The 14,238-nt window shown below is 42.4% G+C and overlaps 1 protein-coding gene across 1 annotated transcript in view; it reads right to left on the bottom strand.

Annotated features, from left to right (window-relative positions):
* The window catches only part of LOC311230781 (semaphorin-3D-like), a 207,608-nt gene that overhangs the window by 37,396 nt on the left and 155,974 nt on the right, over positions 1–14,238 (bottom strand). The window contains 5 exon segments of the mRNA XM_084317140.1: positions 5,984–6,013; positions 6,016–6,097; positions 7,696–7,838; positions 8,411–8,536; positions 14,117–14,207. Coding sequence (XP_084173266.1) covers positions 5,984–6,013; positions 6,016–6,097; positions 7,696–7,838; positions 8,411–8,536; positions 14,117–14,207 — 472 coding nt within the window.

The raw sequence follows: 14,238 nt of genomic DNA, 5'->3' as shown, positions 1-14,238 counted from the left end.
GGTTGTATAATAGTATATACGTCCAAATAACGTTGTTTATTGAGTTAGGGCGAGCAATCTATTATCCAGTGTTTCAATATGGAGTCGCGGGAGCTATAGCGAGTGGCCGGACCACATATGGATGAGCACTACCGGTTCAAAAGTTAATATCCGGTTGGCGATCTGCCGATCAGCCACCAGATGGCGCTCTTGAACCGCTAGAGAGTTGAGAGGAGATCAGCAGTGTGTCTCAGGGCTCCGGAAAGGAAATATGATTTTGATGACAGATTTTTGAAATATTGACATCAAAGATGAGTTACGGCGTCTTCGGCAGAATGAGCATGGCTCGGAATGACGTGAAAACTCGTCCGCGGCGATCATAGTGTTAATGTTGGTCCATTTAGAATGTTTATGTTGTCAATTTTAAACGGTCTATAAATGAAAATTTTTATTAACATTATTAACTACAAGCCACATAGTACATGTTTTTATTTTTATGACATAACAGTGACAAAGGGAAATATATACATTTAGAATAAATACAAACCGTACACAATCACATCTAAATCCCCTGTGTCAACAACCTCTAATGTTTTGTTTTGATGTTTTGGATTTCTGTTATGCTTCCTCTCGAGTCTCAATGGAATCCAGGGCCCTCATTTATCAACGTTGCGTACGCACAGATATGTGCGTAACCCCTGCGTACGATAATTTCTAAGCAAAGTGTGGGACTTATCAATTTGAACTTGTGCTTGACTTTGTGCGTATATTTACGCACAGCTCGGAGCATGCGTAGCTGGCGCCCGTTGGTAGAATATATTATTACAACAAGGAAATAAGCTTCTGTGCATTAGTTTCAACACTGGCATGTTCTGTATGAACCGTAATTCATTATAGTTCATTATAAAATAGCAACAGTAGTGTAATTATGGTCAAAACCCTATAAATAGCATTTGGAATAATAGGTCTTTCTCTCCAAATGAATGCAGCATGGTTTATATAGCGTTATCGGAATATACGGGGTGTACTGACTGACTGCGCTCCACGTAGCTCAACTCGTTATTATTTTGCGCACAGACCGCAGAAACACGGAACGTTTTGATTATATTTAAAAGGCTTTACATTAAACGAAACAAGTGGAATTTCTAAGCTGTAAGCAGAATACAAGTCATATGAACACCCACGATATAGTGTTCTTCCCCCTTCCTACTGTATAAGAAAGAATAAAAAAACGCATTGCAATGAGACCAGGGTGTATGTGTATTACAAAACCCTTGCAATAATGTGTCTTAAATGAATGAAAAGCATACATGCTCTGGACACAGAGAATATATCGTGTGGGTGATATGACTTGTATTATGCTTACAGAATTCCACGTATTTAGTTTTACAATGTCAAAGCCTTTTAATATAAATCAAAACGTTCCCGTATTTCTGCAATCAATGCGCTAAATAATAACGAGTTGAGTTCTAACAAAGAACGTATTACATGCTGGTATGCTGATAGAGTAAACCATTATATGAATATGAATAGGAATATGATATAAGGTATACACTGGTCCGTCCGCGAGGATAGCGACGAGGAGTCAGATAGCCATTAAATGCCATTTGAGAATATAGGCTATTATTACATGGCGTTTTCACATTCGCCGAAATGCTTGCTTGTGATTGGTCAATAGCCCCCCAACAGCGGTCATTATTTTTCAATAATGACCGCTGTTTTTTCAATAATGACCGCAGTGCGCAGCTGTTGGCAATCAAGCCCACATCAGTGCAGCAAATCAGACACACCTGCCGCGCTGCACTGACAGAGGAGTGTCAGCGGAGCCAGAACAGAGGCTGCCCGCGATAATAATAATCACTTTATTTGGGCTGACAGAGCCACAGAACAACTGCGATTTGTCAAATGAATTAGGTATATTGTTAGTAAGTTAGCCATGTAATAAGCGGGATAATGTATAGCCTACTCGGTCATTGTCGCAAAATAATTGACCTTCACTACGTTTAAAACACCTCGGCGCGGCGCCTCGGTATTTTAAACTCCGTGTCGGTCAATTATTTTGCGACAATGACCTCGTAGCCATACATTATCCCTTACTTAATGCAATGAAAACATATTATTTAATGTTTTCATAAGCGTAAAGATACAACAGCTAGATTAATGATCAAGTTAGTTTACTGTGCAGGGTTCGCAGGGCTGTGCATTGTGCTATTATATATGCGCAAGTTACTGTTGCATAATGTAGGCTATGGCTGCTATTATATGTAATTCATATAGGCTACCTAATAGTATATGATTTTTAGAGGCATCTATTTTGTTGTCGGTTAGGCTAATACCGACAACAAAATAGATGCCTCTAAAAATCATATTATAGCCAATCGAACACAACTAATAAAGGCATTCATATTACAGCACGGTTATAATGACACACCACCAACGCCAAACAGTGGTCAACGAACGGTCTTTATTAGTATTTTGAGCTGTCCAGGCAGAATTGCAGCAATGGTCTTAGGGAGCCGTTGATATCTGACATCACCGTGTACAAGTCAGCCTTTTATTTATCCCATAACACACGGGTTGTGTCTTCTTGGTTCGGCAGCGCCTCAGTGAACAATCTCCCGTGACGTTTTTTCAGAGTTCCGCTCGGGGCAGTCCATTATTTCACATCCCATGGGGGGTGTTTCATGACCATATATGGATAATCATGCACGAGCATTGACGGTAGAACAAAGAGGCATTTATCAACACGGAGGAGCGTAGGACCTGTGTACGCACGGTTGATAAATCCCAATATTTCTGTGCGTGCACACATTCTAAATTCTGTGCTTACGTATGAAAATAGAACACTTTCTAAGAAGTGTTAATAAATGAGGGCCCAGGTGAGGGTCATATATATATATAAAATGATGTACTCATATTCATAATTTTTTACAAAAGTCAGTCATGCATTGAGGAATGCTGGTCTGTCATTGAATCCCTCCAGGACCTTCTCCCCTGTGTCTCCACTACTGTCTCCCTCTCAGCCTTCCTACTGTCTCAATAAAGAACCTTCTCTCCTGTATCTCCCCTACTCTGTCTCCCTCTCAGCCCTCCTAATGTCTCAACAAAGAACCTTTTCTCCTGTGTCTCCCCTACTCTGTCTCCCTTTCAGCCTTCCTACTGTCTCAATAAAGAACCTTCTCTCCTGGGTCTCCACTACTCTCTCTCTCTCTCTCTCTCAGCCATCCAACTGTCTCACTAATGAACCTTCTCTCCTGTGTCTCCCCTACTCTGTCTCCCACTCAGCCTTCCTACTGTCTCAACAAAGAACCTTCTCTCCTGGGTCTCCACTACTCTCTCTCTCAGCCATCCAACTGTCTCACTAATGAACCTTCTCTCCTGTGTCTCCCCTACTGTCTCCCACTCAGCCTTCCTACTGTCTCAACAAAGAACCTTCTCTCCTGGGTCTCCACTACTGTCTCCCTCTCAGCCATCCAACTGTCTCATTAATGAACCTTCTCTCCTGTGTCTCCCCTACTCTGTCTCCCTCTCAGCCCTCCTACTGTCTCAATAAAGAACCGTCTCTCCTGTGTCTCCCCTACTCTGTCTCCCTCTCAGCCTTCCAACTGTCTCAATAAAGAACCCCTCTCCTGTGTCTCTCTTACTCTGTCTCCCTCTCAGCCTTCCATAAAAAATACTATGGGGAGTGAACTGCCCACTAAAAAAAGTTACATCGAAATAAATAGTTAAAGGTCTCAGTTTTGCTATTCCTTTCACTATTTGGGCAATGTTACACAATTCCTGTGAGTCTATGGAACACATCCGTTTTTTTTTTTTTTTTTTAAATGTATTGTTTGTATTTCTAATCAAGTACTCTAAGCAGCATTTTTTCATTTCAAGCTGTTTTGAGCTGGGCTCCGCCCATACTCGCAAAGCGCTTTGAGTGACAGTCACCCACAGTCTGCACTGGCAGACAGAGAGAGACATAGAGAGATTGAGGGGGATACTAATACATTTGGCGCAGGGGTCATAATTCCATGGGACAATGCATTGGTAACTTGTTTCAAATGACAATATATACCCCTGTGAATATTATTGCACGGATCGGAATACGGGCGCGTGCATGGGAGCGTGCGCAATGATATTTTGCAACAGGTTGACAGTGATATGCGAGTGCTCCCGACTGTGTGTGTGTTCCCCGCACGCGCGGTCGGAGTGTGTGTGGGGTGCTCCGTGTCCCTCTCTCTCTCTCTCCCTCTCTGTTTCTCTCTCTCGCTCGCTCCGTTCTCTGCTCTCTCTGTCGGCACCCGTGCCTAGGATGGTATCGTTAGGATTTTATCGATACTACTACTCTTATCGATACTGCTTAACGGTTCGGTACTTTATCGATACTCTTATCGGTTCTTTTTGGTTCTTTTTTTGCAAGAAAAAAAGACAATTAATTAAGAACAGAATCAACATTGCTTTATTATTTATAAATACAACTTTATAAATAAGTATTATAAATAAATATAATTTCTCAGCAACAGCAGCAGCAATGTTCTTTTAATAACTTTATAAATAAATATAATAAATGAATATAATTTCTCAGCAACAGCAGCAACAATGTTTTAAATGTGTCTGACTCTGAATTATAGACTTTTATAATAAACAAAATGCAAAAGGCTAACAGAACTGTGACACTCGTTCCACCCTATCCTCTGTCATCCTTCCTCTAGCTGCTAGGGTGAAAGGACTTTGGGGGGTGGAGGGAGGTAGAGGGAAGATGTGTGGTGGCCCTGGGCTCACTGGCCTGGACACATTGGTGGCTGACGCCTCAGCTTGACGATCTATAAAAAGTTTAGATTGTAGTATTTGTAGCTAAACAATTATTTTGTTTATTAGCCTATTTGTAATAATCGTTATTAGCCTAGGAAACTCCGTATCTTGGCTTACCGGCGGCAGTGGACGTGGATGCAGATGGAACACTGCGCGCAAGGCAGTCGAATACGCGCATTTCTGCACACTAATATCATGTTTTGCCAACAGATGTTTTGATAAATTGCTCGTATTGCCACCCTTACTGGCAAATGTTTTGTTGCACTTGTGGCAACGTGCGTTGTATATCCATACTTTCTTTAGAACGCTTCGCTCTATCCGCCATCACGAGTCACGGTGCATGCAGACTCAGAGCTGTCTGTGTCTGTGTGCAGTGCGCTTCAGCACGGAGAACTTTCATTAAGGAGTACCCGTATGTAGCACTACTAGCGAGCGACTCGCGAGGAGTGTGTGTAATAATGACTCGCTGTGGCTCGCTTCTCGTGCAGAGACAGAGAGAGGATAGATCGTTTGCAACTTTTAAATAATAATAATAATAATAATAATAATAATAATAATAATAATAATAATAATTTCTCTGAGTATCGATAGCAGTACCGAGGACGTCGGAGCTTATAAATACTCCGTATTTTTCTAATATAGTACCGGTTTCCGTTTAAAACCGGGGTCCGGGGGGCATCCCTACCCGTGCCACGTCAGAGGAAGTGTCAGTATTTCCACTCGCTCTGTTGTTGAGCGAATTGTTGATTGTGGGCGCTGACTACAACAGTGCCTTATTCACGTCAGCAAAACAGTCAAATCAGAATGGCTTAGTTCAGTGAGGGAGGATCTTGTGAACTTGAGACTGGACTGATGAGCCAAAATGAGAATTAGAGACACAGACCCCATTGATACAACCCACATTGCTAGAAAACAATGCTAAACACTGGAAAAGGCCATTTATAAGACATGGGACCTTTAATCAAACTGATGTCCACTCCTTAAAGAGGATGAGGGGAGAGAGAAAGGTGGGGACAGGAAGAACAAAGGGGAGAGGAGGTACGAGACAGGGGGCTATAGAGAGAGGGAGGTAGAGAGAGGGGGTAGAGAGAGCGGGAGGAAGGTAGAGAGAGAGCAGGAGGAAGGAGATAGAGAGAGAGCGGGAGGTAGAGAGAGCGGGAGATAGAGAGAGGGAGGTAGAGAGGGAAGAACAGTTGAGTGCAGTTACCCAGCTCATCAAACTGAGTGTCCACCCCTGAGGTCCTGGGACGGAGCACACCAGCCTGGCCTTCAGGAAGGTAGTCCAGCGGTTGATCAGACTCCTTTTCCCACCTATGTCATTCTAAGAGAGAGAGAGAGAGAGAGAGAGAGAGAGAGAAGAGAGAGAGAGAGAGAGAGAGAGAGAGAGAGAGAGAGAGAGAGAGAGAGAGAGAGAGAGAGAGAGAGATGGTGATCACAGCGCAGTGGTGATGACATGAGGCCAGTGTGGTGTGTACACTCTGGATTGATTGATTGATTGATTGATTGATTGAAAATCTTATAAAGATTGCAGAATGGGTACAATACAGTACAGCTCAATACCACACATTGTTAAGGGATGCAGACCAGAGAAAGCTTTCGTCTTGTTACATCAGGGTCCCCCATTTTCAATTCATCAGGACATATATGACATACATGACATACAGATAGACAGTACTGCTACTCTATACATTTATGACATACCAGATTACAATACAGTACTGTTTGTGGTACAAAAAGAGTCCAGAAAAGAGAGTATATACATTTGACGTAAAAACTGTACATTGGAGGAGGTTGGGTAGGTAGGGTGGGGCTGGGTGGGTGGGGGGGGGGGGCGTACATGGAGGTGGTTGAGTGGGTGGGGGGGGGGGGGGGTGGGTGGGTGGGTAGGAGGAGTGGGTGGGTGGGAACACTGTACAACTGTACAAGTAAAACTGTACATTGGAATATTGACAACCATACTTGGTAATTGACTGTACATGGAGGGGGTTGGGTTAGGACATTTACAGGGGCCAGTTTCGAATTGCAGTCTCCCGTAGGTGTTCTTGAGAGTGGTTTTGAAAGTGGGTAGTGATTCACATTCCTTTACAGCTGTGGGTAGGGCGTTCCACATTGATGTGGCATAATTGCGAAACGTGTTTAGTCCCTTGTTTGAGCCGAATCTGGGTTTAACATGATTTGTGGAGCTCCCTCTGGTGTTGTGATTGTGGTATTCACTGACCTTTGGGAAGTATTTTGACATGTACATGGGTACCTTGGTCGTGTAGTGTATCTTGTAGACCAGGCCCATTGCAAGTTGCTGTACTCTAAGCCATCCTAGGTTGTCAAGGTGGGCAGGGGTGAGGTGGGTTCTAGGAGTAAGGTCAAGCAGTAGTCTGACCAGTTTGTTTTGAGATGTTTGTAATTTTGTTTTTAGCGCCTTTGAGGTGCTTTGGTACCATGAGGTGCAAGCATAGTCGTAGTACCCTTGAATGAGTGCTCCTGCCAGAGTTTTCAGGGTATTCTTGTTTACCAGAGAGGAGATCCGGTACAAGAATCGAGTTCGTTGGTTGACTTTTTTTTATTACATTGGATGCCATTTTGTCACAGGAAAGATTAGCCTCTAGGATGGAACCCAGGTAGGTAATTTCATCTTTCCTTGTGACAATATTGTCACCCACTGTAACTGAGAAGCCGTCGGTCTTGCTGAATTTGTTATTTGAACCGAAGAGAATGGACTCTGTTTTGCCCATGTGTAATGATAGTTTGTTATCAGCGAGCCATATGCAGATTTTGCCTAGTTCCGAGCTGAGGGTTTTTTCAACCTGTAACTTGTTCTTGTCAGAGACCAGCAGGGCTGAATCGTCCGCAAACAGGAACAAGTTGCAGTCACAAGCTGACGACATGTCATTTGCATAAATTAGGAACAGTAGCGGCCCTTACCTTGCAGACTCTAGCCACACGACTGTAGACTCTCTTATCACCCTGGCCGGCCTCTACTGCCCTCTCCTTGAAGAAGAAGTAGACCTTGTCGTCATCAGGGCTGTGTGTGTCTGGGATGGAGAACGAACCCACAAACTCTGGCTCTATAGAAAGAATAAAAAAAATAAACTAGTTTATGTCTCTAAATGTGTGTGTGTGTGTGTGTGTGTGTGTGTGTGTGTGTGTGTGTGTGTGTGTGTGTGTGTGTGTGTGTGTGTGTGTGTGTGTGTGTGTGTGTGTGTGTGTGTGTGTGTGTGTGTGTGTGTGTGTTTTAAGCACCCATGTCTGTGTGCATTGTCCTTTGCTCTGTTGTTCCAATTTCTAGTAGTAGTATTCTAATAATATTATTCTTCAGTTTAGCCACTAATAGGAATTACAGTACATTTTTCAAATATAGTATGCACCAAAATACATACATGTAGCCAACGGTAGCCAATTTTGTCATTATTGTCAAATTAATTATGATAATGAGCATATGTGTTATGTTCCACAACGTTCTGGAGGGGCTAGAGGCAGAGAACTCCAAACCACACCAAATGAAAATACATACTTTTTGGTTTTGGTTAGCATTAAGAATGTGTCACCACAATTCAATGAATTTCATAATGACACATAGTAGTAATGTTCTTACACTTTACTTTTTGTCTGAGGTCTTTTATATAAGGTGGTGTCTCACCATTGAGCCAGTTGTCCTGGTAGGCCTCTGTGCGTATGTGCTGGTTACCACCCTCCACCGACGTACGGACGATAGCAGCATTATCTCCCATGAAGTCTACTGACGTACCTGTATATAGATCACCATCTGAGGGAGAGAGAGTGAGATAAATGCAGAAAGAAAGAAAGAAAGAAAGAAAGAAAGAAAGAAAGAAAGAAAGAAAGAAAGAAAGAAAGAAAGAAAGAAAGAAAGAAAGAAAGAAAGAAAGAAAGAAAGAAAGAAAGAAGACCAACCACACTTTTATCATTTGACCATTTCACCACAGACAAACGTTGTCTTAACAATGCATGCCCCATGCTGAGCTGAGTATATTGTACTCACCATAAAGAAATGTACTGTATACAGTATGTGGTTTACTCCCTATTTTACTGCCCATCTCTAGAGAAACAATAACATATGCCTCAAGACATGCATATGTCTTTTCAGGGTTCTGCAGTTACTTTACCACAGAGGCTGCTGCAGAATGTAGCTTCACTTTATGAGGTACAATAAAATACGCTACAATAATAAACATGTTCTACATTATGCATCTGAAGTATTTGCATCTCTCCCTCTCCCCCCTCTCTCTCAATGGTGAACAGCTTTAATAAAATCCTCTTCACAGCAAATGCTTATAGTACAGAGTAACTTAAAACATGTGACCTGAATGTTCCACTTATATGAAGTAAACATTTACAATTTTATGGTTCTTGATTCAAACTTGACCAAACCCTAAAGTCATAAGTTGAGTTTCATGCTCATATGAACCAAGTTAATTCAATGTGTTCTGGATGTCCTGTGGCTGTTTGTAATTACTAACAAGTGTTTTGTAGCATCCATGATTTATATTTTGTATGTTTCATGGAAAACTGTCCAAACCTGCATTCTCTGATTAATCACAACATATCAATATGAAAATTGTGTGAATATCTTTGCTTTATGTTCTGTGTCTCCAACAGCAATGATCAAAGTCTGTATTCCCCAGAGTCATCTACATTTTCTATAATTATGAACCATATAGATTATGTACACATATACAAAGCCTCATTCATCCCTTCTCATAGCGTGTGATGAATGTGTGAATATTGTTGCTTTGCTTTTTTTTCTGGGTCGGAAACACCAGCCAACAACGTGCATAATACACCCTGGAGACTTTTTCCAACCTTACAAGTATAATAAATATGTTTTGTGGAATACACATGTTGCATGGCGGAACACCTCACCCTCTAATGTGTAAAATGTGTGTGATGAACACTATATTTTCCCATCATGTTTCTGAGGACCGAAAAGCACACATTAAGGTCTGTATCCCATGGGGACACATTTTCCAACATTAGCCAATGTCACGTTATTATTGCCTTTATTTATCCATGAAAATCAATTGAGGGTCCTCATTTACAATGTACGCTGTACATTTACCCTTGAGAACTTCTCCTACAGTTATGACCCATATGTTTTGCATACTCAGTTAGCAGGGCACATTTCTTTATGACTTGTGTAATGTATGTGCGGATATATTTGCTTTGTATGTTTGGATACCTGATAGCTCTCTACAAAGACTGTATCCCATTAAGACATCAAAAGTGTATGTTTGGATACCTGATAGCTCTCTAGAAAGACTGTGTCCCATTAAGACATCAAAAGTTGAACTTGTGATGTCATCAAGTTGATTGTGTGGCCCTTCAAAATGTTCTTTCTTTCTTTTCTTTACCAATTAATTTTCTATGGAGAAGCTCAAGCACACTCCTATATGCAGAGTCTCTACGCCTGTACATCACAGCCTGCTAAACACCTCTGTCTCTACGCCTGTACATCACAGCCTGCTAAACACCTCTGTCTCTACGCCTGTACATCACAGCCTGCTAAACACCTCTGTCTCTACACCTGTACATCACAGCCTGCTAAAGCCCTCTGTCTCTACGCCTGTACATCACAGCCTGCTAAACACCTCTGTCTCTACGCCTGTACATCACAGCCTGCTAAACACCTCTGTCTCTATGCCTGTACATCACAGCCTGCTAAACACCTCTGTCTCTACGCCTGTACATCACAGCCTGCTAAACACCTCTGTCTCTACACCTGTACATCACAGCCTGCTAAACACCTCTGTCTCTACGCCTGTACGTCACAGCCTGCTAAACACCTCTGTCTCTATGCCTGTACATCACAGCCTGCTAAACACCTCTGTCTCTACGCCTGTACATCACAACCTGCTAAACACCTCTGTCTCTACGCCTGTACATCACAGCCTGCTAAACACCTCTGTCTCTACACCTGTACATCACAGCCTGCTAAACACCTCTGTCTCTACGCCTGTACATCACAGCCTGCTAAACACCTCTGTCTCTACACCTGTACATCACAGCCTGCTAAACACCTCTGTCTCTACGCCTGTACATCACAGCCTGCTAAACACCTCTGTCTTTACGCCTGTACATCACAGCCTGCTAAACACCTCTGTCTTTACGCCTGTACATCACAGCCTGCTAAACACATCTGTCTCTACGTCTGTACATCACAGCCTGCTAAACACCTCTGTCTCTACGCCTGTACATCACAGCCTGCTAAACACCTCTATCTCTACGCCTGTACATCACAGCCTGCTAAACACCTCTGTCTCTACGCCTGTACATCACAGCCTGCTAAACACCTCTATCTCTACGCCTGTACATCACAGCCTGCTAAACACCTCTATCTCTACGCCTGTACATCACAGCCTGCTAAACACCTCTGCCCAAGAGAGACAACATCTGTACAAAACCGGGACATCCACGACCAAAGTAGTTGAATTGGGTGTACATGTATACAGAGTGTATACAGAGTGTATACAGAGTGTATACAGAGGAGTGTATACAGAGTGTACACAGAGTATCACAAATAACAGAAGATTAAGCCTGTCTCAATATGTATGAGTTATGCAGTGATGTAGTTGTTATAAAAGTAAAAAGATAGTGTACACCAAATTATCAATTAAGCAATGCGAACGGAAATTTGGCCCCATAATCACTCATGCAATCCGGATATGGCGTGAAATACAAAAAAAGACTCTATCCCACATAAATGGCATAATCATACTCCCTTATTCAATAACAATGCACTCTTGATTGGAAAACAACCTATAAGATTCCCTAGATGGGAAAAGCAAGGCATACACACATTAGGAGACGTTTTCAACAAACAGGGTTTTTGTAGTTTTGATGAGATATGCAAAAAAATTAATCTCACCAAGTCCTCATATTATTTTTACGCACAGTTATTGGCATGTTTGAAGGCTCACGGTGTTCCATTAAGGATACCAATTGTACACCACAGATACCACAAATTCTTCTATGAAAGAGAGACATCGAGAGGTTTTGTTTCAGATTTTTATCATCAATTACTAACGGCCTCGTATGAAACCCTACATCTAGACTCAGTCTGGAGGAGGGATATACCAGACCTGGAGATAGACTTTGACTGGCAAGAAGCCTGGGCAAATGTACGCCTTGCATCAAGGAACCCGGACCATCAACAAATCAATCTTAACTATATTCACAGGACATACTTAACTCCTATAAGACTGAACAAAATGGGTCTTAAACAAGACTCCAAATGCTCCTTATGTACAAATGGGGACGAAGGGACATTTATGCACATGTACTGGGACTGCCCACCAGTTAAGATATTTTGGAAAGAAGTGACCCAGCAATTGTCAAATCTCTTAACTCTGGATATACCTGTACACCCCTCTGTATTACTGCTGAATGATGTCTTTGAGCATGCAGTACCTCCACAGCTGAAGAGATTGGTTTTATCCGGTATCACAGTGGCTAAAAAGCTGATAGCATCACGATGGTTTCAACCGGAAAAAATGTGCCGTAAGGTCTGGATTCTTACATATCTCGATGTGATTTATCAAGAAATATCAACAGCTAGAATTTTGGGTCTCAATGAATCCAAAATGGCAATGTGGTTAGAAGTGGTGGAGAGAATAAAAGCCAGCATATAATGGTAGTGTCTGGTTAGGAATAAATTATAATGGTTGGATTATCCAATGGGGGGTCCGGGAGAGGGGGGTACGAGCTGGAGCATATGTGTATTTGTATATCCTATTGTGTGTTGTCATGTTTGTTTATTTTCATATAAATAAACAGACGTACGGTTTACATAAACTTTAAATGGATAATTTGACATGTTGGATTTTAGTAGCTTATCTCTCTTTAGACACTTAAGTTGCTATATTATTATTATTATATCCTTCCTTTCCCCTATATTGAAACAAAGGGTCACAGCCACAGTGGGGGAAGAAATGTCTTTTGCTGTGTCTGTGATAACGCAATTAAATGTTTGTATTCTGTTTTATACATTTTAGTTTTTTCCATTGTCATTATCATGGTTAGTACTATGTCCTGTGAAGTCTTGTTTATTGTTTTTTTTATCCACTTTTTCTCCCATTTTAAATTTTTCTCCCATCCCAATTTTCATATCGTCCAATTCAACCCTCCCTGTCTTCGAACGTTGTTTCTTGCCTCCCACAAGCCGGCTGCAATGTGGACTAAGTCATACATAGCACGAGTCCCCTCCGATACTTGAGGTAACAGCCGTCGCATCTTTTCACCTGCGCGGCTCGATCTTTCAGCGTCGGGGGTCTGGGCTTTGGAGGGGCCCCGCCCCCGTCGCTTCTTGATTCTACTGCGCAGGCGCACCAACCGACCTGTAGGAGTCGCTGTCCACAACGCCCGATCCCCACCCTTCAGTTTCCCTCCCCGTAATACGGCCAATGTGTATTACTGTGGACGACCAGCTAAACTGAAAGCAATGTGGAGAGCGGGGCTCCTGTTCGAGCCTAGTCTCCAGCATTCGTTGCGAGCGCCTTGCCCACTGCGCCACGTAGCCGCCCTGAAGTCTTGTTTATTGTTATTGTTTCTGTGTTGTGTTGTCTTGTTAGAAATAAAATACAAAATAATTGATAAAAAAACTTAAAAACAAAGGGGCACAGCTATCTCTAAGCGTGCTGCTATCTGTGTCACTGAGTTTCAATACAATGGTTTTAGGGGAAAATTAAGAACAAATGCAGAAACGTTTTCTGCAAAAATACAGACAAGTGTCTGGTAAAGAAAAAGAACCAACTAAAAAGGGGGGTATGTAATACTCGTTCAAAAGCCATGTTATGATTTCATAAATGCATGCTTGTCAATCTGAGAATGAACCTTTTTTATTCATTCTATGAAATGTTTTGAAAGCTACAAGATTCGCATTGGATAGTATTAATATGTTGTATAACATCTACAGGCCCCTTGAGGGGAGTGGCTGACGTCAGCCTAGGATGAACATGTTACATGGGTGAAATACATCAAGTATTGTTTCTGCCAGAGCACACACATGGTATGAAGGAACTGTTGTTAATGTGGAAATAGATGTCACTGGAGACATTGAGATGAATGAGTGTCACAGGCAGATGTGTTTGTGTGTGTGTGTGTGTGTGTGTGTGTGTGTGTGTGTGTGTGTGTGTGTGTGTGTGGTGTGTGTGTGTGTGTGTGTGTGTGTGTGTGTGTGTGTGTGTGGTGTGTGTGTGTGTGTGTGTGTGTGTGTGTGTGTGTGTGTGTGTGTGTGTGTGTGTGTGTGTGTGTGTGTGTGTGTGTGTGTGTGTGTGTGTGTGTGTGTGTGTGTGTGTGTGTGTGTGTGTGTGTGTGTGTGTGACCGACCTACCAGTTAGTCTGGCGGTGAAGGACTCTCGCGGACTGAAGGGACATTTTCCTCTACCAGACTCCTCTGTACCAGCCAGCATGAACACTGGCTCCTAGGAGAGAGGGAGATGGAGAGAGAGAGAG

The sequence above is a fragment of the Notolepis coatsorum genome (genome assembly GCF_963971535.1).
Source record: "Notolepis coatsorum genome assembly, chromosome: 6".
Lineage (NCBI taxonomy): Eukaryota > Metazoa > Chordata > Actinopteri > Aulopiformes > Paralepididae > Notolepis > Notolepis coatsorum.
Note: the sequence above shows the minus strand (reverse complement) of the source record. Positions and strands in the feature narration are given on the sequence as shown.